Genomic DNA, 27,337 nt, shown 5'->3' with positions numbered 1-27,337 from the left:
CCAGGCCACTCACTACTCCCATCACTTATACTTCTATAAATTGAATAGTATACTTGAACAGGGGACAACGAAAACACCATACAGGCAAGAGGATAGTGTTAACCAGAAGTAATGTGAATATTCTGTATTTTATTTGAAAAAAAAGTAAATTGCTAGTTACATTAAGAAACCAGTGCTTACACTAAAAGAATGTAATCTCTTTTACATCAAAGTACACACACTGAGCAGCTGTGTGTATACATCACATACCTGGATGACTGGAATACATTTTGTTATGCTTTGAGGCCTATATGGTCTCCAAATGTGTAATCTCATTAAGACATAGAAACTCACAATGCCTTCTGGTAAAACTTCTTGCAATAATATTGACCAATTTGCAGTTTTTGGTACACATGTAGTTACAACACCAGATGCCATTCATCATTCTCTGTTTATACTTGTACAAATGAAAGGTACTTGGAATGACTTCTCAGCCTGAAGACATATTATGACATAAATAACTGAAAATTATTACTGACAGAAAGTTGGTTGAAGGTAAGCATTTGTGCGGTTATTTCAAACACTATCATAATTAATTCTTTATTCTTTTCTATAAAATGTAGTTTTCTCTTGTCCCTGGGCATCTTCTGGTCTAATCGTATAGAATACTTCATCTGTAACATCTGATTTATATGTCTTGTCTTTAGTTTCTTGTCGTCTAACTTCTAGTGATAGTTTAGAATCAACACGATTCTGGTATTTGTATGACGCCACTTTCTTGAGTTCTCTACGTTGCTGCAAAATTAAACAAGAAATAAATTACTTCATACACCGAGTCTTCTTTCAATTCTGGGTACAAAAAGGAATAAATAGCATCATTTTTTACTTCACAACTAACTTTTTTCAATAGTTCTGCCAGGCAACTGTTTTTACACTTGTATCATGTTCTTCATCAAAATTTGGTCTTCAGAGCATCATAAAAAATATTTACAAAATGTAGGTACATTTATTTGTAGTATGTTTTAGTAAAACAATACATTTACATCACAGATTTCAGCAATTTCTCCCAGAAGTTTTTCCTTAAGAAGTCTAAGAATCCAGTAACATCTTCCACAGTTGCCAGTTGGAAACCAGGAAAGAAGAATGCTGAGGTATGATGGTTACTTTGCTACCATACTTGCATACATTGGAGGAATTCAGAGTGATTTTTATGAAACCAAAAGGGTGTTCTGAAATTACATGTACTTTGTTCATAAAGAATACTGTATTTAAAGTAACCGCCAGCCCACTGTATGTAAAGTAACCAACAGCCCCCAATTTTAATTAACTTATACTGTATGTTTAACTTACTGCATTTGGTGATTGATAGTGAGGGTTCTCATACAAGGTGGGGCCAACAAAACTACCACCAAAGATTTTAATCAAATTTAAAACAAATCTTGGTCCAATTTCTGCTAGGGAACCATCTTCTTCTATAATCTGTAATCAGAGAAATTAATCAACCTCTAAATGTACAAAACTGTTTCGAAGATATGAAACTATTTGCTGACATAAAAAGATACTCTATGGAAAAGGTTTAAGATCACCGAAGATATTTTTTTTAAAATATACAATGTAGTTTATTTCAAATGCTAAGGCCTCAGCCCATCGCACAAAACATTTTACATAACAGTAGAGAAGACAAAAAGAACAAAGAACTGAATATCATTCTACTAATAATTAACGGAAAAATAATTAAAGGTAAAAATATGACAGGGGAGAACATATACATCTATGTTTTCTGAACAAAACTAGTACGAGTGTTGAAAGCTTTATGAACAAAAACTGATAGTTTGTATTGGACTACTTCATTCTACCGAAGATATTGAGAAGCTATTGATTCACACCATGATAAGCCTTTTTTTTTTGTATACAGTATACAATGCAATTAAGAACAGTAGCTGTGTCAGGCAGACTACAAGAAAACCTGAATGGCTAATCCAGTGGTTCATTGCAGCTCAGCAGAGTAATTAAAAACAGGATACACAGAGCTGAAAAGCCTTTAACATTTCAATATACAACTCACTTAATGAGATTGAGGTGTAATACTTTTCAAGGCTACCAAAGTTAAGCTTCAGGATATCAGAACATTGATGGAATGATTTTCTTTCTAACTGCAAATGGGTTAATTATTGATTATCAGTACATAATATCAAAAACAATATGAACTTGAAGCTTACTGACAAACTGTTCACAGTATAAATGTTGGGAATAAAGATGGGTATGTACATATATGATGAATGTGTATTCTGAATCTTATTCTGGAGAGCTAGTTGAGAACCTAGTTTCTTCTTCACAACTCACTGTTTCACTACTGACAGACACTACATACATACACATACATACATACATACATACACACACACATACATACATACATACATACATACATACATACATACACACACACACACACACACACACACACATACATACATACATACATACATACATACATATATACATGCATGCATGCATGCATGCATACATACATACATACATACATACATACATACATACATACATACAGAATGTGTATGTGTTCCTGTAAAGAATACAACACTCATGCTTTGCTTACTCAAAATCACAGTCATTTCACTTACCTGGTAATTCCTAAACCATATTCTATTATCACCCACAGCAAAATTATACACATGGTCTACAAATGGCTGACTCTTGGGATGATGGTATGGTGTGCTGAATGTCTGCAAACAGTAATTATATAATTATTAGTAAATGAGTACTAAAACAACCTGAATATTTGACTAGTTTCACACCTCAATTGAATTTTTCAAGAAGCTTGATTTGAATTACACATCTTTTTGAAAAAAAAGTTATATAATGCTATTTTGGGGTTTAAGTTTAATTGTGACATTTTGCTTTTCTTTTATAATTCAATTTTCAAAATAATTATGCTCTGTGAAGCAGAGTTAGCGCTAGGATTTTAAAACTAATAGCCACAATCTTCATTTGTGGCGAAAAATACACATTTTTTTTTAGCCACAGAGGCATCTTATTAGCCACACAGTCTACATTTGTTATGTGAATAGAAACAAGATTGGCATGGGCTTATTGTTAGCAAATATTTGGTTAGTGCTTTGAAGTTGTGGAACACAGCATGCAGTCACAGTTCTGGCTTGTAATTATCAGCTAAACCTCTTAGTGCAGTGTGACCTGTAAAATTTGAATATGACCCAACGTATGGAAAACATATAAACAGTTTCATGTGCTCCATGGCCATTTCCTGACGTGGAGAGTATGTCTTGGGTAGTTTAGAAACTATGTGCTGTTATCATTATCTATCCACGTGATTTGTTACTTATTAACAGACTGGTTAAACAGGGTTTGCATCAATATGACAGCCATTACAGCAAAGCCCCTTCCATTCATGGGCAAAGAGATGATCAAATAGAGTCTAAGACCACATCGGCAGACAGTCTATGCTGAAAACTTCACTCAGATAAATTCAAACCGTCACGTCACCATTTCATTCTCACTAAAACTTCAACTTTCTTTTTGAGCTTTCCTACAAGATCGAAGGCATTACGTAAATTTACCAAATTTAGTACATGCTCTCAAGGCGTTGCGTGAGCATGGTTTCACACGCGTAATTTTTAAGGCATCGTTGAACTTGAAGAATAAACGAATCTCTAGGTGTATACCAAGTTAACAGTTCTCTTCAGCAACATAAAATATTATCAAACGTGTCTCTGTCAAGTTGAAAGTTAACGCTGTCATTCATGTCACGGAAGTTGGAACTTAGTTTGTGTAAGTACTGCAGTGCTGTGTCCATAGCACTGTACTCTGTATCGTTGTACAGACTCCGAGAAGGGCCAGGGCTCATATATTTCCAGAGAGTGATTACATGGAAAATCGAAAGCCCAGAAAGATAACATTAAATCACTGTGTACAATATTGTTGCATATAAATGTTATTGTGACATTTTGGAAGTACAAGCTGTGTCAGTGTGTGTACGTGTATACAATGTGCGGAAGAATGACATGTACAGCATGCATGTAATTTGTAAACATTTGAAATGTATTTTGTGTACATCTGTACATGTCGAGTGTATCAAATTTGGAAAAGACGCAAATCTGTGCTGGGATTTTGACGCTAATTTTGGCGAGAACACGTTCTGGGGAACGCATTATAAAAAGGTGCCCGCTGGAATGATCGTGGAATGATACAACCGCGAATAGGGCAGACGAGGCTCTGAAAACTTCCATTGACAGCAGCAAATTATACAATCGGCACCGTGGCGACAACGTTATCATTTTTTTCCGCCAATTAGGAATTTTATTCGCATTTTGCGACTGTGGCGAGCGCTAGCGTGAACTCTGGTGAAGGGTTAAAATTAGTCAATGTTTTTAAAACCATGTATACGGTTTTGCAAAGACCATCCAGTTGTCTTTGTCAAAAACATACATCATTGCATAAACTTTTCTGTTCATTCAGACTGCATTTTATATTTAGTTTTAAAGGTCTTTGTGATATGGTTAAGTTTATGAATGAGGTTGAATGAATAGTGTTTTAGATATACATTTCAGTAATGCTGCCACAAATGACAGCAAGAGTTAAAATTTTATGAATGAAGAGACAAAAATCATTGATGCACCAACATCATCAACAGAGATTGACTGCCTTTGGCAATACAGAATTATGCAATACACAGGTTTCCTACAGGAAATTACATTCTGGCAATTACCATTCTGTTGACCAAATAATGTCTGCGTTTTTCATTTACTCTTCAATGTCCCATTCTATGTAGGATGAAATATTGAGGATTAACATAAAGCCTACATAATAATTGCCCCACTGATTCAAATTATTCTTACAAACAAGTGAAAACTGTTGGAAATGATTACTAATTGAAGTAAAACTTTCACAGGTACTTATTAATGGTTTCAGCAAAGAAATTTCATGTGTTGTATGAATTTTAGTTTTCGCAGATATGATTTCCACGACATGCAAATTGCTAATTCAAACTGTGGAATCATTTGACTATTTACACATTTAATTCCTATTTCTACAGTTGGCAAAATATATAACATATTAAGCTGCTCACTTTGAACAAAATATTGAGTATTGACATTTTAATGCCAACACAGGCGTGACTAGGGTTAATCCTTTAACACTTAGGCAGGTACAAATATGAAAGTAAACACCACAAACACTGTGTCACAATGAATTACACATAGCAATGAAAAATGAAATGGTGTGTCGGCTGACCAGCAAGCTGTTACATAGCATTGAACTCCATAGGCATTTTTCTAAGTCTTTTTGTTAAAGCATTATATTAAGTCTAAAGCTAAACAAGTCTATGACAACAAAGTGTAAATACATGTGGTACCAATGTGACACAATTATCCTATTATATCTTTACATTTATATCACTGCAATTACAAAAACAAAGGATATTAAATATATGTACAAGTGATTAAATGCACTGGTGTATGTGCAAACTAGTGGTATTTTGCTCTGTGGTACAACACCGAGAATTTCATGCCTGTATGCAAATCATATGCAAATAAAGGCAAACCTTTCTCAGAGTGCGAGGGAAAATAAACATTTTTCTCAAAAAAGGGATCTACTTCTTTTACTCTGTGAAAACAATTGTTACATTATGTGGCAAATACAAATAGTCTTTTTTTCAATTTTATTGTTCATGTTTTTAAAAATATATGAAACTGTCTTTATATTACTCTAGACATATGTAAATGTTACGCATGAAAAAAAGTTAGAAATGCATGTCCAAATGAAAAACTAATACATGATAGATTTTGTTGCAGAGAATAAATGTCAACTGTGATTACCATAATAGGAGTGAAGCACCGATACTAATTATGTGTAGCGCCCTCAGTTGACAGAGTTGAAAAAATACTTACCTGTGTGAAAAGTTCTTTGAGTACACTGTAGTGTGGTAGCTCTTCAAATGATGAGTCAAATGATAAAATAGGTCTTGATCCCTTCAAACAATTACCAGTCATCTTAAGCTCATCAAGAGTATGAACTGAAAGTTGAAGTTTGAAACAAAAATAAACATGATGTGTGTGACATATACACAACAGATGCAGAATGAAGCAAATATTTTGATATATTTTTGTTATATGAACTATACTCATGTTCTGAAGTTTTCAGTAGGGTTCCCACAAGAAATATGGTTCAATACATGCTTAAATCTAAGTGTAAGTTTTACCAGATTTCCACCTTACATGTTACCATGGTTACCAAACCTCAAATTTGAGGAAGAAACCTTTGTAGGTTTATCAGTTTACAAAGTACATAGTTATCTCTATACAAGTCTTTTGTGATCTTGATCCTTTATTACTACTTTTTACCTCAAAAGAAACTTCAACGTTATAGAGTAGTAAGTCACTGTGCAACAAAAGCACAAATCAGCATTGCAAGGAGTGATTTCATGTAAAAAATATTACTCACTATTTTCTACTAAAAACTTTGCTGACGGTCCATGTGGAATATTTGACATCCTGCAATAGAAGTGATTCCATATTAAAGGGCATGACATTTGTAATACAATTATGGTATGGTTAACATTATTTTTGTTGTTGAGTAAGTGAGTTTATGTAATCTATGTAAGTTGCCTACTAAAAACATGGTACAAAGGATACATGTCTATGCAAATTAAACCAGATTAACCCCTCCATTACCAGGCTTCCCAAATCTTAGCAAATACCCTTACAGAACTTCATGGCACACAAGTGCAAGCGTGGTATAATCAGGGTATATGCACGAGTGCTTGTACTATTTTCTGTGGTAGTTACTTTCATGAGCATAGCAAGTGAAAGTGCAGCAGAAAACACTGTATGCGCAAGTGCAAACATCACTGGAACTCACACAGGGATTAAGTTATTACATATATTTATCCACAACAGCAAATTTCCAAAATAAAAGATACTGTGCAATCACATGCTTTTGTGTACAATGAATAACTGTGCCCTCATTTGCATGCTGGTATTCAATAATGTTTTTGATATTACACTGCAATGAAAATACCACTAGTACACATGCGCACAAGTGCAATCACTGGTACATATATAATAATCTGTGGTAGTGCAGGTGTGGACTTTATCGTATCTGTTATAATCTCAATACTGGAAATCACAACATTTTTTTCAATATTCAATACTACTCTGATATAGATAAAAGGACAGACTTTATGTTGGTTGAATGATCTTATCGTCAGTGATAATACTGTTTTTACATACATGGTACTGATCACATGTACTGGTAAAAATTTTACAATGTTTTAGTTTCTATCCTGCTATATGCCACTTCTGTTGACCAAGATGACAATATTTTAATTTCCCCACTGTCCACAATAACTGAATTTGCAAAAAGAAAACAAATTACGGTAAATAACTCTGCTGCCTAGGTACCATTCATTAGTTTCATTTACTTTAATAAGAAATCTGTATAAATCTCTTCAAAAACTGAAGACACACCATTTTCCCATGGCTGCTACATCTTAGTTTTTACTTACCACATATAAAGATCCTTTTTCTTCTTTGCCTCAAAGAAAAGTACTTTACTACAGTTCTTCATTTCACAAATCTGTAAGAGAAATTATACATCAGTTTTGTTATGATGGAAAAGAGGTGCACAAAAATATGATAAAGAATGGCAAACTTAAAGTGAGTGTCAGAAATTTGATTCTGATCTGTTTTTTACAGTAGCAAGGCATGAAGGTATGTACGTGTGGATTTCTTTTCTGTTGTTTGTAACCTCAATTAGAATTTCTGAGCAGACTACATGTATGCAACAAAGCTAGAGTCATCTATTTGTTACGATATTTCCCTGTCCAGGTGAGCTTAATATTCATACAAATTATTCATAACACACACCCCTGGTAAATATCAATTGCATTCCTTTCTTTCTGTCAGTGGAAAGTGTGAATGTCCATTTGACAACTTTCGCAAAAATTCGTTAGAAAATGTTATGATATACATCATGTACAATACCTCATTAATTGTAAATAAGCCATCTCTCTTAGCCATCTTGACATCTACAAAGAATGGGGGTAAGAAACATACATCCATGTAAGTAACACATACTAACAAAAACAATGACAAAATATATAGCAAACATAAAAAATATAAATATTCAGAAACTTAACTACCATTTACTACTTTTAGTGTTTCCATCTCTTCACTTCTCAAAGTATACATTTTGTAAAACCAATTGAGACACGACAAATCCTGGCTATTTACCTGGTTTAGAATGTGGCATTATTGTTCTGAGATCGTTCATCAAATGCCTTCCTCTGTACGATATTCCTCTTGACGCAAAGATCAAAACACGGGTCTTGTTTGTCCATTTCTTCTGGGGGAAAAATCATACCATGATAGTGTGAGATTTCTGCATCGCCCACTTCACCCACGTGGGTGATACTGCCATAGTGCAACAAATTAGATCGCTTGTAAATAGAGTACTTAAATACTTGTGATATTTGACAATCACTATTTATTCACTGTGGTTGTATGATAAATTCTGTGTTGTAAATTGTGTCAGCATTCCCTGCCCTGTGTGCACGTTAATTTCAACAACAAGACCGTCGGGTATATGGTATGTAGATGTAGTACATGTAATGATGTACACTCGGTCTCGGATCCACGTGTTCAAAGCAATCGTCGATATGGTTGCCTTAAACAATAATTCACGCTATTACTTACCTTTTTGATTTGCTCCCCTTCAGGCTTTTTGATAGATTTATTCTTGTTGGCTACTTTCATCGCTTTTCTCCTGTTCTTCTTAGGCCTTTTTGTGTTTTTCTTCGGTGGGTCATCGATTCTCTTGCGTTTCGCCATGTTTGACATGTAAAGTTATTACTTCCGGGGCATTCAAGTGTACGATGAATCGGTAATGTTCGTCTATCTCCGCGTCATGCCTTTCCAACCAAGAAAATATGATTATTGTCAAAGATGTTTTGATGAAAATGAATCGCTTTATACTCTTGGGGTATATTAGTTTTTTGACTATAAATATGTTAGTATTTTGGAATGAAATGCAATAAACATAAAATATCGTTGAGACCCGACACAAACCGAAAATATCCGATGTCAGATAAACACTTTTTCCAGGAAGTACATCTACAGTTCAGGTCATTAAGATGCTATGTTCGTCGATGTTGTGATATTTATGACAGTCTAAATTCTGTTCTTAAGCATATTTACTTCAAGTGCTAACTACAAAATTACGAAATGTCGACAAACGTGAACTCTGGAGATGATAAATTTGGCGGCGGTGATACACCTGGTGGTGCAGACCGTGAACGGAGAAAACCTCTGAGGCAGCCGGGAGTAACACCACAGGCGACAGGAGGTAAAAAATGAAAAGAAGAAACACTATATTTTTACGATCAAATTGCATTTAGATTAGTGTGGGTAGTCTTCACTATATGATTTAGTAAATGTTTATCTCAATATGACACGATTCACGTTCCACTATTTACCATCTTTTAATTTCATTTCGTTTAAAAAGATTAATTATTCACTATTGTACAAGTGTGGCAATCCATGTGTTTCATTTTCAGTGATGACAGCTGTCACACACACACACATACACACACACACACACACACACTCACACTCACACACCTTCAGTTTTTAGTAGTTACAAATATGTTGACCTTGAATGACCTTATTTATTTATTCTATAATTTAAATGTGTTTATTGAATATTAATGGGTACCTAGCTAAATAAACATACTCCTGATAAAGAGAACACACGATGTCCTTGTATTGTAAGATGTTTAGATGTTATTCCCAAATAATGTTCTTCATTCAGCCAAAGAAAATACAGGTGACCTAAGGGTTTTTTGTCACTATGAGTCACTAGACAAGTAGTGACAACCCTTAGGTCAAGAGTATTTTTCGGCTGAATGAAGAAAAATATTATTGGAGAATAACATAATTATACCAGTGGCAGTAATATCAAAGAAAAATCAGGGAAAGTAATGGCAATTTTGAAAGTTTTGACTCATTTCGAAAACAGTAGAACCAGTTATACGTAGACACGCATTGTTGTGACGTAAATGACCAGAGTTTATAATCCATATTTTCTGTTCAATGGCAATATCTTGCCTTGTGCATGGTATGATGAACAGTAAGCACTGATGTATGTAACACGCCATTTGAGCACAATCTTTAGTTTCTAAATGTAATATCTATACAGTGAAGTCACTAGTGTAAAGAGGAACAAGCATGGTGAGCAATGCATATTTCAGTGTTCTGTCTAGAATTTGATCACATGATCGCTAAGGGATGGGTAGCACTTATGTAGTTGCTCAGGGTTGTATTTGTAGATAGACAGGAATGGAATATCTCTCTTCTAGTTAGCTGCAATAATTGTAGTGTTTACTGTTATCAGTGTTAGGTTTTTTTTGTTTTTGTTTTTGTCTTTGTTTGCACTAGTTAGATTTGAGTGCAAATCCCAGAATGATAAAAAGCTCAAAAACAAAAAATCACAACTCAAAATGAAAAACTAATGCTACACAGCTATTGCAGCTAAGGCAGCTATGTGCAGTGCAGCAGTAGTAGAGTTTAAGTACTGTGATTTCCATGGTGGTGGTGGTGGTGGTGGTGGGGGGGGGGGGGGTGTTTAGGGGGAAGGTTAATTCTATCCTTTGTAACCCCACCTAAATAAGATACCCAAACTTACAAGATTAATATTCTTCTATCTGCAAATTTATGAACAACAAACCTGAGGCTTGCATTAAAGAGTTTTACTTGATTCTTGCACTTATTCGTACATGAATAATTGGATCAATAGACATCTTGTAAGTTTTAAGATGCACCAGATTCCTAACTACTCAAGACTTAGTACTCTGTATGCACAGAGTGTAGTGGACATGATATTCAGGTGAATAGTAGTCACTTGAGCCTGCCCTGGATGTACATAAAACATGTACATGTATAACCTGATTGCATATTGTAGTACAGTGCATTTAGTTCTTCATCAATATAATAACAAATATTTTGTCACTATATCTTTTATTGTTCAAATATAGATATGATTATGCCATGAAATGTAAAAAAAATAAATAAAAAAATGGTAGATTTTGTCAAGTTGATGAGATTAATCTAATTTTGTGTCAAGTGAATTAAGAATGTCTGTGCTTTTATTTGTCTTTTGTGAGAGAGCCGTAAGTGTAGTATTACTACAAATCCATGATGCATTCAGAAATAAGAACATTTCTACCAACTGTGAAATTGCATGGTTTTTACTTACAGCCATCCATTCCCCCCCCCCCCCATTGCCTCAGGGGACTAGTGCCTATAAATCTTTTAAAGGTTATCTCAGAATTTAAAGTGCTGTGAATCTTTATTTAACTACATGTACATTGTGAGTTCACATACTCTCAAGCCACACCTGCACTTAATCCATGCAGTGCATCTTAGAGTGCCAGCCTATATATAATTTACTATTTCTAGCTTATGAAGACCTTCTGTCCTTTTTAAATTTCTATATGCACATATTATGACTTACCATGCTGCTTAAAGTGCAGCAGTTGTCCAGTTCAAATAGATGCACACCTTGCAGTCTAATAAACACCTAGCCAGTAACTAAGGACGCTCAATCAATACTTTGTTTCTGAGCTAAAATTTACCTGAGTTTAATATAAAAGACCTTTTCTGAAATAAACTCTGGTAACATGTAAATAATACCAAATTCAACGTGGTGGTTGACTTGGAGCGTGGAATGGATGAGAGTTTACATGTAGATAGCAATATGACATTATGATTGTCATCAGTGTGCCCTCTAAGCCAATTTGATGCGCCACTGACACACACAATTTCTAGTGACGCACCAAACTTTGGTGTTCACCTATCTCTTTCTATGTGGTGACTCACAAGAAATGCCAGTTTTTATCATTTTGTTTCACAGATTTGGCTCGTTAGATCGTTAGAGAGCACACTGATTGTCATTAAACAAATAAAAAAGCCCTTCATCTTGACATGTGTTACAAACACCTGATGATGCTTTAAGTTGTTTTGATTACCATGACATTAAAGAAAAGAATCTGTAGCAGCCAAGTCCAGGGGATGATTGAAACCCTACAAGTGCACCATGTTGCTTTTAATTAAAATAGAAATATTTCTGAATACCAAACAGTTTTCCATCTTCTTAATTATGACAATTAATTAATATGTTTCTGTCTCCATAAAGATTCCAATTCAAAATGTTTTTGAAGCATATATATTTGTATTTTGGGGTTTGATGAGACTTATGAGGGATCTACTTTTATACCTGAAAGGTGATATGTGTTTAAAGACCCCAGCTCAGCTCAGTCATTATTTGTGGTTTATGTGCAAATTTCACCTTCCAGGTATATCTACAAGCATATCCCCATTATTTAAACTAAACCTATCATTGGAAGACTGTTGAGACAACTTTCTTTGAAGACTAAATTGCGACCTAAGTTTTTGTAGAGTTTGGCACAATACCCCACATTACAGGGCCTATCATGAGGCATAGATGACCTAATATACTTTTGGACCATAGCTTGTTAGCACACCTTGCAGTATGCAAATCTTGCATATCATGGCAAATATATTATAATTAGATATCATATTATTCCCCAATATTTTTCTTCGTTCAGCCAAGGAAAATACGAGTGATGAGTATTGACAACCCTTAGGTCATAAGTATTTTCCGGCTGAATGAAGAAAATTATTGGGGAAAGTCAATAATATAAGTATACCATTGCCAGTAATATTTTTTGAAAATTGGGGAAAGTAATGGCAATTTTGAATGTTTTGACTCATATTTTTGAACACAGCAGTACCAGTGATGTAGACACACATTGTTGTGACATAGAACAACCAGAGTATATATTCCATGTTTTTTGTTCAACTTTGCTAGTGAACGGTATAATTGTTGGTATTCTCAGTTGCCATGCCACAGACTATATTTACAGTCCTAAAGCTTAAAGACCTCTTGCCAGTTCCAAGATGTGCCTCCCATGGAACAACACAACACCATGTACATGTAGATTTGTATTTTGTCCATACAAAGGGTTTGTGTACAGGTTACTCATGGGGATATTGTCTGAATTTACAAATGTATGAGTATGAATAAAAATTGCTTCTGTCATTAACATAATTTAGTCAATGTGAAATATTAAATTCACAATTAAACAGGTCAATAAGTCTTTAATACCAACATTTTACTTGGTATAATATCCTACATACATGTAAGAAAACGCAATAATTTTACTTTCACAAGTAACTCACTCACAACATTTCATTTGTCAATTTTTGTGTACAAAGCGTTGTTGCTCAGAGAGAACACCTTACTTTCTTTGTAAATTCAGTAGTGTCACAGTAACTTGAATATTAAAGTCACATTTTCCAGTAATTCTTTTATTACTTTTATTACTGCATATTGTAGAATGATGGGCCATAAATTTATCTTTTATGAAATTCACACTGGTACTTTTTAAATTTTATGACTCCAGGAAATGATACAAGATCAATGTGGCAAGGAGGTAATGATATGAGCAAGGCAGCAAGTAACGCGCTGTCTAACTTATCAGCTGATGCACCAGTTTTTGTACCAAGAGGATTCGCTAAAAGTACTCCAGATCAGGTAATAATTAGGAAAAAAAATATATTTACCGAGAATTTACAACAGGATCTATGAACTTATGCTGTCAAAAATTACATTTGAAATCCTGAACTGTGTGTGACTGTACAAGTCATTACTATGTAAAATATTGAAATGTTTCGTGTTATGTAATGAATATATATTATACTTTTGTACAGTTCATTTATTATATATACTATGGTTTGTGGGGGGGGGGGAGAGAGAGAGAGAGAGAGAGAGAGAGAGAGAGAGAGAGAGAGAGAGACAGAGAGAGACAGACAGACAGACAGACAGACAGACAGACAGACAGAGAGAGAGAGAGAGAGAGAGAGAGAGAGAGAGAGAGAGAGAGAGAGAGAGAGAGAGAGAGAGAGAGAGAGAGATTAGTTCAGACTGATGTAAAGGAAATTATGAGAAGACTTTAGAAGATGACTTATTTGCACATTGTTTGTCTGCAGCTTTCTTTTGTTAATAATTATGTCTTATTTTCCTTGTACAGCCAACAGTTGGGTATGATGTGCTTGACAGACTCACAACAGAAAGACCAGCAATACTAATGAAAACACGGCATGACAGCCAAGAATTACATGTACTCAAAGATTCCATGTTCCAGTTGATATCAGACCCAGCATCCTTTGATGAACATATGAAATCACTTGTAGATAAATTTAACCAGACTGTTAGAGATGAAAAGAGCCTCTTACAAATAATTTATACTATCTATGAATTGGTGAGTACTTCACAAGTTAGTTCAAACTCAAACAGCCATTAGGTACAGCTCTGACAGCAAGGGAGTGTGTCAGGTTTTAGCTTGTTCTGTGAGATACGACATTCATGCTGCACTATCATCTAACAACTAAACCTGTACAAGCCTGATAGGGCTGAACAACTCAATGTATCTTACATTTTAGTTCTAGCTCAGGCCCAATAGACAAAATGGTGTGGTTTCAGCTACCAAATCCTACCAAGTTTTGTGTTCCAACCCAAAATATTGTAATGTAGTATGAGGAAAATATAACATGAAAATAAGAACTTGTGACTCTTACTAGAAGTCATTCTTCATCATAGATTATCTTGCTTTCAAAGGGCATGGACAAATTCTTCTCAAACTTTAATGAAAATCAATCGAAAATCCTTGAAGACAAAATGAAAATCGGTTGTGCTAGCTTGAAATATCTTTCAGATGTAATGACATCTTATGCAAGCTAAGGGCGTCTCCATTTTGTGGCAACTCCGTCACCTGTATTACCTTTGTTTGAAAAGAGCAAATGTTTGTGAGTAATTTCTGAATGTAGTTTTGTATATGCATTATTTTACAGTCTGTACAAGAGGTCAACTTCAGGTATACTGGCGCTAGAATGTGTGACTATCTATCAAGACATATGAAAGTGTTAACAGAAAGTGGTACATTCAGGCAGCATCTTCTCAAACAGTAAGCTGAAAAAACTTGTCCTCTGAGTTAAAACCAAAGCATTATTAGTATGGTAACAAATCACAGACTGACATAGAAACATTCTTTATTGTGTATGCTTCAGTGTTTAGCTAATGGTTAAAGGGGAACACCACTTCAGGAAATAGAGATGTTTTCATCAATTCTTCTGTGTGCTTATATCTTCAGTGTAAAATAGCTCTCGTGATTATTCATTGTGCAACCATGAATATATTATTTCTGTTGATTCCCATCATGCAATGGTCTGCAGGAAAGAGATCCTATAAGGCACAAGATCAACTTGATGTTTCTCTTAGATTGCAAGTAATTATAGCTGTAGGTGATGTAAAATCATGACATGACTCTCCAAAACACATAGTTTATGAAAATGCCTGTACTTCCTGGAGTGACAGTCCTCTTAAAATAGTAGCGCCAATAATGATGAATCTTTCAGTATAAGACTGACATTGAAACTTTGTTGATTTAAATCACATTTTCCCTCACAAGTTCTCTTGTGTGAGAAACGGACATGTTTCAAACAAATCACTTGTCCTTCTTCAGTGTCTAACTGGATCTGACAGAATGATCCAAATTTGCTGGAGGTTTTGAGTAAACTGGAGGTATGAAAAGGTTAAGTCAATATATGTAAATGTAGGTGTGAAAGTAATTGTTATGGTATGTTGTCATGCTATGTAGTTTCCAATATCGAAGGTATGTGATACAGACATTTTATTTGTTGGGAAAGAATCATCAGAGAAAGAGTCATGTTTTATGTTGCCATGAATGGAACACGAAACAAAGAATTTGGTATTTTAAAGTTTTTCTGCTTTGTGTTATTTTTTTAAAATCGTGGTGGGAGACTTTGTGAAGACCCACTAACTATTACACATTTGTGAGTCAAAGGTTTTAGAGGCCAAGAAATACAGGTTTGATATCAGTTGACAACATTACCTGGAAATTATTTTTCGAATTGTTGTGGTGGTACAATGTGAGAGGATTGAAGTTCTTCCATCACATTGAAATAGATGTGATATATTTGGAAAGTTATGATTTTGTTTGAATTGTACTCAGATGTAGCTCTATTTGTGTTGTGCAGGCTTCATCAAGAATTTCAGCGAAAAGACGAAAGCATTAGAAATCTCAATACCATTCCAAGACTTCATGGATTTACACTATTTGTAGGAGAACTCTTTGAAAACTTCAAGGTAAAGTTAGATTCTCTCTGTTTCCCATATCACATCTTAGTGACTTCTTACACAAATATTGTATTGTTGAGTTACATGCCCAAAGTAACCCATTCTATAGTAAGTATTCAATGGATGTACTGTCATAAAGATACACGTTATGTAATGAATGATATATGACAGAACTGCATGACACACCAGTGCAAGTGTGGCAGACTTGGGGTATTTACATTAGTACTTGCAGTGTTCTCTGCAGTCATACTTTCACAAGCATAGCGAGTGAAAATGCAGCAGAAAACACTGCAATCACAAGGGCATAATATCCCTGAGTACCAGCACGAGGTGGGTTTTGAGGATTTTTCAGTGCATGTCAACATGCTTTGTGTTATTTATATCCTTGTAGATTACTGTGGATGGTAAATCACAGCGGATACATGTACTACGTGGAGCACTAAGAGATCTGGTTCATACATTATTACATTATTCATCAAGCAATGAGAATTTGAAGTGTGCCATTAATGTCCTCAAGGTAAAGTTAGAAGTTTTAAAATCCTGTGAAAATATACTATCCACATAACGAAATCAAATACATTCCACCAGTATACATGGTCCAAGATGTCAACTATATATGGATAGTTTCTCTCACTTCCTTCACAGGTTACTCCATATGTTCACTACATGTGATATATTTAAAGTTAAACATTCTTATCATGTACCCAGTATCTCGTCCTGTATAATTCAATGGAGAGCACACGCATTAAACTTGGACAATAATTTTCCATATCACTCCCCTGCACACACTGCCCAAATATGGCAAGTGGCATGCTCATCAATATTTGTTTGCTCAGTGATTTTCCTTCTATTTTTTTCTCAATATCTTTACAATGTTTGCACATAAAATAATGTTTCTCTATCACAAATGAATGTTTCGCTATCTGCAAACCCATATCCAGGCCATACACATTATTGTAGAATTTTCATCACCTTCTATGGTGTCCACTTCGACTGAGGTTCATAATACTGCCATGAAATATACAACCTTTCATCTTTTTGATAACCTGAATATGAAATATTAGTTAACATATGTAGTTTTGAAATTGGAGAATCAAATACATGTACTACTGATTTGTACAACCATCAATCTAAGCTGTCAATATATAAGAAATATGAGTGACCTAAGGGGCCCTTGTCACTACATGTCACTGCAACCCATAGGTCACAAATATTTTCTGGCTGAACGAAGAACAAGTTTGGGGAATAATATAATTATACCATTGGCAGTAAAAAAAATTTTAAATTTGGGAAAGTAATGGCAATTTTTAAGCGTTTTGACTATATTTCGAACACAGCAGAACAAATGATGTAGACACACATTGTCATGACGTAGAACAACCAGAGTATATATTCCATATTTTTGTTGAACCAGGCTCATGCATGGTATAGTAGACAAAGTATCATTTTATGAAATACTGAACAGTCTTCACTTTCAGCTGTAGAAATGAATAACCCCTATCATTACCATTGATGTGTGTTGTGTACTTTATAGCTGACAGGAGGAATCCTTGAAGAATGTGAACAAGCAGAAACAAATGATGTGAGAGATATGGATGACATTTTTGTGAAACTTAAACAGTTAACTGCAAATGATAGTCTCCACAGGTAAATGGATTCTGCATCCACATTAGCTCCCTACAGATATGCTCAAGGGGAATTTGGATAAGTCAATTGACATTAAAAATTATAGAAGGAATAAGAAAACATGTATCAGTGAGAATAGAGTGTTTTCCCTGTAGATGTATTGAAAAACAGAACAATTAGATGCTATTCCCCAATATTTTCTTTGTTCAACCAAGGAAAATATGAATAACCTAAGGGGACAACCCTTATTTCCCGGGTGAATGAAGAAAAATATTGGAGAATAACGTAATTATACCAGTACCAGTAATATCACAGAAAAATCGGGGAAAGTAATGGCAATTTTGAGCATTTTGACTTATATTTCGAACACAGAAGAACCAGTGACATAGACATGTATTGTTGTGACATAGACACTCTTTGTCATGACATACAACGACCAGAGTATATATTCCATATTTTTCACTGGTCCTTGCTTGTGCATGGTATAATTGACGCAGTTAATCATGTTGTGTGGGATCAGATATGACATCTGTGAAACACACCACTTTCATTTTCCAGTGAGGGGTGACATCTGTTCTGCACCAGGTGGTTTGTCAACCATTTCAATATCCCTAAAATGATTCATACAACTTTCATTCATTTGAAGGAATATAAATGGCAAATAAGGGAAGAAATCTATTCTGTACCAGATGGACTGTCCACATTTGAATATTGGTTCATACATATTTTATTGAATTGTAGTATTAAAGGAATAACATCTATTTTGTACCAGGTGGACTGTCCACATTTCAATATTCTATAATAATAATAACATTAATAATAATGTTGGTTTTTATATAGCACTTTCCCACTCTGTGCTCAAAGCGCTTTACAATTAGTACCCCTGGCATGGATCTATAGCAGCACAATGGCCCTGTATACTTCCTCAACTCCCTGGGGAGCATACAATCCATTGCAGCCTTCAATTGGTTGATTCAAGTTTTGTTTGATTTGCAGAAATATCAGGGAAAACCTTTCCAAGTTGATGACACTGAGAGCAAGTGGTTGGGACAGGAAAGCTGGGGAACCTACAACTGCACAAGCTGAAAGTACTGATACATCATACCTTTTTTCAGTAAGTTAAAGTATTAATTAAACATATGGTTTTGTAAATGATTTTATTTATACTAAGCTGTATACCAGAAAAGACTGAATACACATTCTTGTGAGCCAGAGTATATTTTCCAGTCATTTTGCTAAGGTGTAGGAACCCCGGTAACATACAGGAGTAAAATTTGGTAAAACTGGCATAGTTCCCATACATCGTAATATAATTTTGGTGGGGAACCTCGGTAAAATGACTGGGGAACTCACCACCCTTAAAAAAAACCACCGTTTTCCACTAGTGATTAGAAAGAGGACAGTGATTTATGATGATAATACACTGATGTTTCATACCTTTGTTTGAGTGTAATTAAGTCATAATTAAATTTCCTGTTATAGAGTTGATCATTCAATCATAATCTTCTGACAAGACATATTAGAAGCCCATGTTCAATTAAGTTTAAAATGTGGCTGAGAAAAATGTTATCTAATATCTGACAGAGCGATTGAAAAACTTGTTTGCATATTTTGTTTTACAGAATGAGCCAATCTTCTTTGCAGCAGATGGTCGACAGATTACAGCTGAGGAAGCAGGTAATACATATTGAATTTAAGATGAAAATCTGTTGACCAACATAAGATTCAGTTCCTATAATCCCAAATGTGTTCAGTCTGTCATTCAAAATGTACCATTAAAGATATGATAGCATGTGTTGGTCATAAGATGTTCACAAGAGGAGTGCATAGGAAGGAAATTTGGATCACTTTTCATCATTGTTGGCTTTCTTGCTGAAAGTTGAATGCATAGCTGTGAGTCTACCTGTCCTTTCACTGCTTAGCCTTTGGTGAAGAGGTAGTTCTACACTACATGACACTACACAAAACTACACTACAGTACATTACAATACACTGTGCTACACTATGATGCACTACACTACACTACACCATACTACATTTCTACACAACACATCACTAGATTACACTACACTACAATACATTGCTATACTATGATGCACTACACTATACTACTACATTTCTACACTGCAGACTACAGCACACTATGATACACCGAGCTACACTATGATGCACTAAACCACACTATACAGTATACTACACTTCTACACTACACTACACTTCACTGCACTTCACTTCACTTCACTACACTAGACTACACTACAATACACTTCACTGCAGAAATTGAATACCATATCGTCATGTCCTTTTGATATGTATTTCATTGTCCAAAGACTTATATAAGTACTTATTTGTCTATATTAGGTTATTTCTATGAAGAATATGAAGAGGATCCTGATTATTATGGGAATGATTATGAGTACCAAAGATGGGCACAGTAAGTCTTATACCTTATTTGGTAATATTAGTAATGTGGTTACTGTGTTGCATATTTTCTACCCTATGCCCATATTTGAATATATTATAAGTGCTACAATTTACATTTTCCTATTTCAAGTCCTTATTTGGCAATACTAACACTTTGGTTGTAATAAATTATATCATATGCCCTTATTTAGATAATAAAGGAGGTTCTACAATTAACTGTTACCTTATTTGCAAATTCATGATTTGTTTTTCATGTTGCATGAATAATATCATATGCCCTTATTTATGTAAAGAAGGAAGTGCCACAAGTTATTTGATACAAATACAAATGATACAAATCAAATAAGTCTAGGGAGTCTAACATAATTATCCCTAATGTAACCCAAGACAAAGTTCCCTAGCTTGAATGCAAAATTACCTATTGTACAGTTGGTCCACTGTATTACATTCTTACCAATACATCAAATGATATTTGTATAGAGTCCTAAGAAAGTGGCTGCAGAAGTGACTCTCAGAAGAACAGCTGTTTAAAGTATAATGGCTTCAATGGAAAGAAGCTGACCCTTCAGTAGTTTGTGTTGTTTGTAACACTTGTTGAGTTTTACCCTGAATAAAGACATTTTATAATGATAATAATAATAAAAATAATAATAATAATAAAATAGTATTAGGTGTTAAATGTTTCTTCTATATCATCCATTTGCAGAGATGAGGGTGAGGATGGTGACTATATCCTAGATGATGAAGCAGAGGCAGACTATGAACAGTTCTTGAGAGAGACCTATCATTCATAGTTAAGTCTTCCATTGTAGTAGTATAAACTCCTTGGTACTGTATGTAGATATCTTAAAGTGCTCAGTTATACAAGTGAATGGTTACGTTATCCTGGCACAATACACTCAATTCATCCCCAAATATTTATAGAAAGGTCAATTTTTGCCAAATGATGTTGATACTTCTTGCCTATTTCTCTTAGTCTTTCTGTTACCTTGAATCTTGATTTTGTAATGCAAGCATTAGTGGAGAGTACCTTGATAATAATTGTAATAGTTCTCTCTCACTCTCTCTCTCTCTCCTTTTCTTTCTTTCATTCTTTTTCCAGCACACCTGAAGAGAACTGACCCCAGAATTTCTTGTGATAACTATTTTGCATTGGATAAACTCTAACAATCAGTTTACCAATGTAACCTGTACTCTAACCACTCTAACCCAAATGCTACTTGTCTCCTTACTTTTGTTTGGGTAACAAGACAGGCTAGGGTACACAACATATTCTTGGGCCTTGTGCTCTTCTGTCTTTCCCTCTTCCAATTTTTTCTATATATTTCTTTTTGTCTGTACTTTCATTTTTGTTTCGATCCGCTACATATACTAAATTATATGCATTATGTGTTTCCTCATGGTGCCTCAATGTGCATTGCACTTACATGTATTATGTATAGATGGATAGCACATGGTTTCCTAACTTTATATCTCATCATTTTGTGCTTGGAAAGATTCAAGCTGTTTTTGTTCTGGTTTACTGCTGATACTAAAAGAAGCTGACATTTGCTATAAAAGATATGAAGAGTACAGTCTCTGTGTTTGTTGCACCAGGATAAATGACCTTTATACAGTAGTCATTCTGTCCATACCCTTGTCATTTCAAATGGCACTCTACTTACTCCCAGTAGACAACTTATTTCACATTTTTTGTTTTGAGCTGATGAACTAACTCTTGTAAAGCAAGGACCAAAGGAATGCAATTACTCCTCCTATGTCTTACAAAATTTTTTTTTTTGTAAGTATAACATTTGGAACTGATAATATGCAAGTACAGCAAGTTGTAAATGATATTTGTAACTGTCTGTAAAATGTACCTGTTAAGAAAACATGTACTTTGACAGTAAGTTGAAGTAGTTCGTTAGCTTGGAATTTGACACCTGGTTCTCTAAAACTTTTGTTGAATCGACAGGGTAGACACACCAAACATTGTTCCTTGATGATAATGAAAGATTTGCAAGTTTCTGCACAATGCAACACTATCTATCATTTAGAAAAAATATATCCATCTTCAATAGAACATGTGATTTTCACTGTGCCCTCTAATACCATTTTTGGTGCAGTTAAAACTTCGAATTTGTTGTTATGAGGTTTGATAAAACGTAAGAGTAAATTACACAGGAATATTGGAGAGGTTGGCACATTAACCCACATTACAGGGCCTATAACCCACATTACAGGGCCCATCATGAAGGAATATGTTGCAAAATTCAACATAGCTTGTTAACCAATCAAATCGCACATACTGTGTGAAGCATAATATAATTGTAAGATTCACAGATGGGGCTTCATAATATCAAGCTGAAATATAGACTGGAATGTCTATCAACAATTAGATCATACAAAACTTCTGTCCTCCAGAGAGCTACAGATGCTAAAATCATTATCCTGGCACAGATCTATAGTGGCACAATGGCCCATTATAATTCCTCAACTCCCTGGGGAGCATACAATCTATTGCACCCTCATAGGATTATAGCATTCACATTGCAACCTCTACCCAACCAGGTCCCCAGTTGTATAGCTTGGTTGACTTTGACACATTTGTTGTTCAAATCTTGGCTAAAGACTTTAGCACAAATAAACAGCAGTGACAAGGCTTGACCCTGCAACCTGCAGATTCTGAGGCAGCCACTCTCACCTCTTTCAACCACCATATGACTCCACAAAATACAAAATGCAGTACAAAATATTGATTTGTTTATAGGAGTCTGAGTGGCCATTGTTTGAAATCTATCCTGGAATCACAAAAGTGACGAGAACCAGTGTACAAGAATGAAAGTAGTAGAATCTGTCTTGAGTGTTTATGTTTTTATGTCTTGATCATTAATGTTTTGACATGATATTTTTGTAGTTTGACATTTCTCAAAGCATTTAGCTGCTTTACTGCCATTGACATATGATATATCTGTATTATTTTGTTTGTCAACAAGACCTAAGGTCTTACCAAAAATAAATACTAGAATTTATAAGCTAAGAATATAGTGTTAAGTTCAAACAGAAATTTGAAGTTGATGCAAAATATTACTTTAAAAAGTGTTGTTGTTTTTGTTTTTGTTAAGGTTTATAATCCACCCTTAGAAGAAATGGGAAGTAATTGGGCTTCTGTACTGTATGGGGGATGGGGGCTCTGTACTTTATGAGGGGGAGGGGAGGGGCTCTGTACTTCTTATGGGAGCACATTAGGAGAAACAGTAACTGGTGTAAAATGGAATATACTGGTATTTACTAAATATTGTTATTCACTTGAGTCTGATTATAGAAAGAAGATCATCTGCCAAGGAGAATTAGTCAGAGAAACTTACAGGTCTTGTAAATTTTCAAAATATCTCTTACACAGGAAAGTAAAGATATGCTGTGGCCCGCAAAGATGCAAAACAAACTACTGAACATGTCTAAAGTGATATTTTACAGATTACTTCTGCATAATGTGTAAATGTTACTAAAGACAGAATAGGCCAGTGGAGACTATTCGTGAAGCCTATAAAGGCAACCTAGTTATTGAATGGAAGTGTATCAGTGTATATGTCTTTACATAGGTCCAACTATGTTACACAATTATCACAAAATGAAGAAAGTGGAAATCTTATTCTGTACAAACCATTATGGCCAGTATGTCAATCAAAGCTTTTTGAAAAAAGTCCTTTTTCACAAATTATGGGAACTTTTTTTCACCCAAAAGATTTGACGTGTGTGTAGATTGTATGTAGACTAAGTACAGTTGTGGTACAGTTGTGGTCCTTTGGAGCTAGTAACATCACTACGGTGTTATATTATGATAGAGAAAACACCACTCTTTCCAAGTTCCAAGTTTGTTAGTGTCAAAAGTTTGGTAGCAAAACAAACTAACTGTAAAATCTAAGTATTGGATTATGACTATTTCTTATACCCTAATAAAATCTTTCTAATGACATAGATTATCATTACATGTACTTTTCCTGGGCATGTGTTCCGTATTTCCCAAATTTTTACAGGTTTTTGAGCAGACACAGACACAGCAACCTGATATTAATTAACTGCTGCAAGACTGACCCATTGATTGTTCTAGTGCCATGCTGTGAGTAACAAAATATATGGAATAAAACATACCCTAACATTACGTTTATCAGTTTTTTTGTTCAGAAAATCCATCAAACTTAAGAGAAATAAAATAGTTGGAAACAAATGCTGTATTTGTTCAGATTGCTGTAGGAAATAAAATTTCCCATTGCTATATATTGATCTCAGGAACTCAGGATAAATGTTTGTAAGTTGGTTGTTGTATCAATGTTACCCCTATCGTACGAATGTTTTTTGATTATGTACTTGTTGCTGCTAATGGTTTTGTAGGCTGTGTAGAGTTATGTACAGTTTTACCATACAAATAGTATATTTCCACCACTTCAGAAAAGTATCAAAGACCTAGTTAAGATGTCAAACTCCCAAGATCTGGTTTTTCTCCAAAGTAATAGATTGCTAGTGTGGTAGACAGTTTGGATGAGTATTAAAAAGACAATGAAAAGGTTGTAGTAAAATAATATTTTAGTACATGGCTACCAGAGAGTGTGTACTGTTAAAATGGTTGGATTATCATGTTACAAAACCTTGCCTCCATTTCAGAGCAAATTCAGAAAATGCTTACCTGCAGTAAGATTCATTGAAAAGATTTGTGGTGTATCTCTAAAGGCAGAATGTGTCTCAGTGACAAATTTTCCTGAAAATCAAAATTCTTCTCTCCAAACTTTGCCATATGAAAGCTTGTACATGGTCCTTTTGAAATAATAAAAGAAATTTTGGGGTCACCATCCTGTTTGCAAGGAAATCATCAAACCTTTATTTTCCCATAGAGTTAAAAACAGTATGTGGCCGCCATATTGGATTTGGCGGCCATATTGGATTCTAAAATGACTACCTCTATTTCAAAAAATTGTATGGTGACCCTAGAATTATTTTTATTGATTTTAACTGAATAGGTTAGAGTTTTCTCGAAAAAAGCAACAGCAAAAATCTAAGAGTCTATTTCTGAGGAACATTCTATGTTAGAAACAAAGAGTAAAGATTTTTATAGCTGTTATCATCTGTGCACGAAGGTTGATCACATAATACATCTTGAATCATCAAGGCTGTTTGCTAACATAACCTCCATTGCAACCCTTAAGTGAACTTGCAAGTTTTCCATGTATGTAGCATGCCAGCCACTACATGACTAATCTGATTGGTAGCAATTCAGAAGATATTGACCAATAGGGTTATTCATAGTGTAGACTTAGATAGGAACACAGCCACATGATTAATCTACATTTTGAATTTCAGTTTGGAACCAACAGGGATGACATGCTGTCATAAACAATTACCTAGGAAGTGGATATGGCTGGTGCATCGAGTCTTCCCAAATGAAGCTATCACTTCACTAACATCATGTTGATATCAAATGAACTTTCTGATTGATCAATGAAGTTAAATGATGGCAAATAATGGTCTTGTGAGGGCATGCTACATGCCCAAAAAGGCATTGAGTTCATTCAAGGGTTGAAATAGAGGTGATAAAATTGGAAGAGTTGTGAAGTTATATGTCCAACAAATATTGTAAATCACAGGCAAAATGCATTATATGGCTTAATTGTTCCATGTACACATAATCACGCACAGTTGTCTGTTTTGTAAAATTTTCTGTTTTGGATGAACATATAATGATAATAGAATCCTGTGCCAATGAGTGTTGGTACTCTGGATATTAGTATTTGTGCTCACAATGTTTTCTATTGCATGGCCACAGAGAACAACACATTGCACTGTGCAAATACCACAAGAATGCCACCGTAGCACTCATTATACCAGCAAATGGCAACAAATATTTTGCAATGACTTTATTCATATTAATTATATCAGTTTAAGTAGTATAGAACTAGCCCAGATTCAGTGAAATATGTCCAATAAAATACCAGCCGTATATCCAAACACTTCTCACCCTCACATCAAAAGTGTCATATCGCCATTAAGAATTCAGTGCCCCCACTGGCAGAGTTCAAGTTTGTATGTAAAGAATATGAAATTTCTTTCCTCCAATCAATATAGCCTGTATCAATCAATCAATATAGACTGTAAAATATGTCATGTCGTTTCACCTTTAGCAGTCTGCTTTTTCCATGAAAGGGATTTGCCAATGCACAAGGGTGCCCTGACATGGCACATCTTACAGACTACAGTCAACAGAGTTTAAATCAAAGGCCTTGACAAAAGTTGTGTAAAATATATTGAAAATAAATGATGAAATATTCACTTGTAAGTGTACATGTAATACTACACACAAGTTTAAAGAATACATACAGGCTTGAACATGTCCAAGTTATGAGTCAATACCAAAAAAGTGATTTCCAATAGGTTGTCAAGTTTTAGTATTACCAGTAGTAGAGTGCTGCCATTTCTGTTTCAATAAATTGTATTTTGTGAAGCCACAAATCTGTCTGCAGTGTTGTTTGTTTGACTTGATGTAAAGCTTGTATATTAATATTAACGACACCTAGGACTCTACATCAAATCCCAATGTCACTCATTTTGTACATAGAGACACATGCATATATTTTGCAATGCATTGACTGCTAAACTCTTATCCGCTTGCATGATTTATTCGATAAACCCCACCAATGAAAATGAAAGAAAAAAATATCAACTGCATTAGCAATTTTAAATTCACATTTAGAATGCGATATTTTGAAATCTTGCATTCATTTCCAATTTACCATTCCAAAATAACTACATGGTATACGGTACTATTAGTCAGGTGGCTTAGCAACTTTCCTATTGATGCTTTGAACCATGAACAATGAATTCTCTATATTTGGCAAAAAAAAGGAATTGTTTCTGGTCAGGACAAAAAAAAAATTCACATCTTTGCAAAGATGTGATTTTTTCTTTTTTAAATTTTAAATTCTCAACAAACCTGTCACTCAATCTACTTTTTATGGCAGTTACTGTTCTTTTTATTTAGTACTTTTAATGGAGCAAGTGTGTATGTGGG

The 27,337-nt window shown here is 34.6% G+C and overlaps 2 protein-coding genes across 2 annotated transcripts; one reads left to right on the top strand and one right to left on the bottom strand.

Annotated features, from left to right (window-relative positions):
• Positions 1–127: 127 nt before the first annotated feature.
• LOC144436961 (ribosome biogenesis protein BRX1 homolog) lies at positions 128–8,843 on the bottom strand. Its single transcript, XM_078125827.1, has 9 exons — positions 8,709–8,843; positions 8,247–8,358; positions 7,998–8,041; positions 7,520–7,590; positions 6,457–6,506; positions 5,904–6,028; positions 2,622–2,723; positions 1,330–1,458; positions 128–774 (listed from the first exon to the last, which is right to left on the bottom strand). The coding sequence occupies exons 1-9, from the start codon at positions 8,841–8,843 to the stop codon at positions 580–582; spliced, it is 963 nt and encodes a 320-aa protein (XP_077981953.1). The 3' UTR covers positions 128–579.
• A 329-nt stretch (positions 8,844–9,172) lies between these two features.
• LOC144436480 (polyadenylate-binding protein-interacting protein 1-like) lies at positions 9,173–23,435 on the top strand. Its single transcript, XM_078125280.1, has 11 exons — positions 9,173–9,357; positions 13,496–13,626; positions 14,123–14,353; positions 14,943–15,055; positions 16,149–16,257; positions 16,640–16,765; positions 17,783–17,895; positions 18,871–18,988; positions 19,497–19,551; positions 20,236–20,308; positions 21,005–23,435. The coding sequence occupies exons 1-11, from the start codon at positions 9,237–9,239 to the stop codon at positions 21,090–21,092; spliced, it is 1,278 nt and encodes a 425-aa protein (XP_077981406.1). The 5' UTR covers positions 9,173–9,236; the 3' UTR covers positions 21,093–23,435.
• Positions 23,436–27,337: the final 3,902 nt, after the last annotated feature.

The sequence above is a fragment of the Glandiceps talaboti genome, chromosome 6 (genome assembly GCF_964340395.1).
Source record: "Glandiceps talaboti chromosome 6, keGlaTala1.1, whole genome shotgun sequence".
Taxonomy (NCBI): Eukaryota; Metazoa; Hemichordata; class Enteropneusta; family Spengelidae; genus Glandiceps; species Glandiceps talaboti.
Note: the sequence above shows the minus strand (reverse complement) of the source record. Positions and strands in the feature narration are given on the sequence as shown.

Coding starts and splice junctions, on each gene's coding strand:
- LOC144436961 (XM_078125827.1), bottom strand. CDS start 8,843: ATGGCGAAACGCAAGAGAATCGATGACCCACCGAAGAAAAACACAAAA. Junction 8,359..8,708: donor AAGGGGAGCAAATCAAAAAG/GTAAGTAATAGC, acceptor TTTTTCCCCCAG/AAGAAATGGACAAACAAGAC. Junction 7,591..7,997: donor GCTTATTTACAATTAATGAG/GTATTGTACATG, acceptor TTTCTCTTACAG/ATTTGTGAAATGAAGAACTG.
- LOC144436480 (XM_078125280.1), top strand. CDS start 9,237: ATGTCGACAAACGTGAACTCTGGAGATGATAAATTTGGCGGCGGTGAT. Junction 16,258..16,639: donor AACTCTTTGAAAACTTCAAG/GTAAAGTTAGAT, acceptor ATATCCTTGTAG/ATTACTGTGGATGGTAAATC. Junction 19,552..20,235: donor GATTACAGCTGAGGAAGCAG/GTAATACATATT, acceptor TGTCTATATTAG/GTTATTTCTATGAAGAATAT.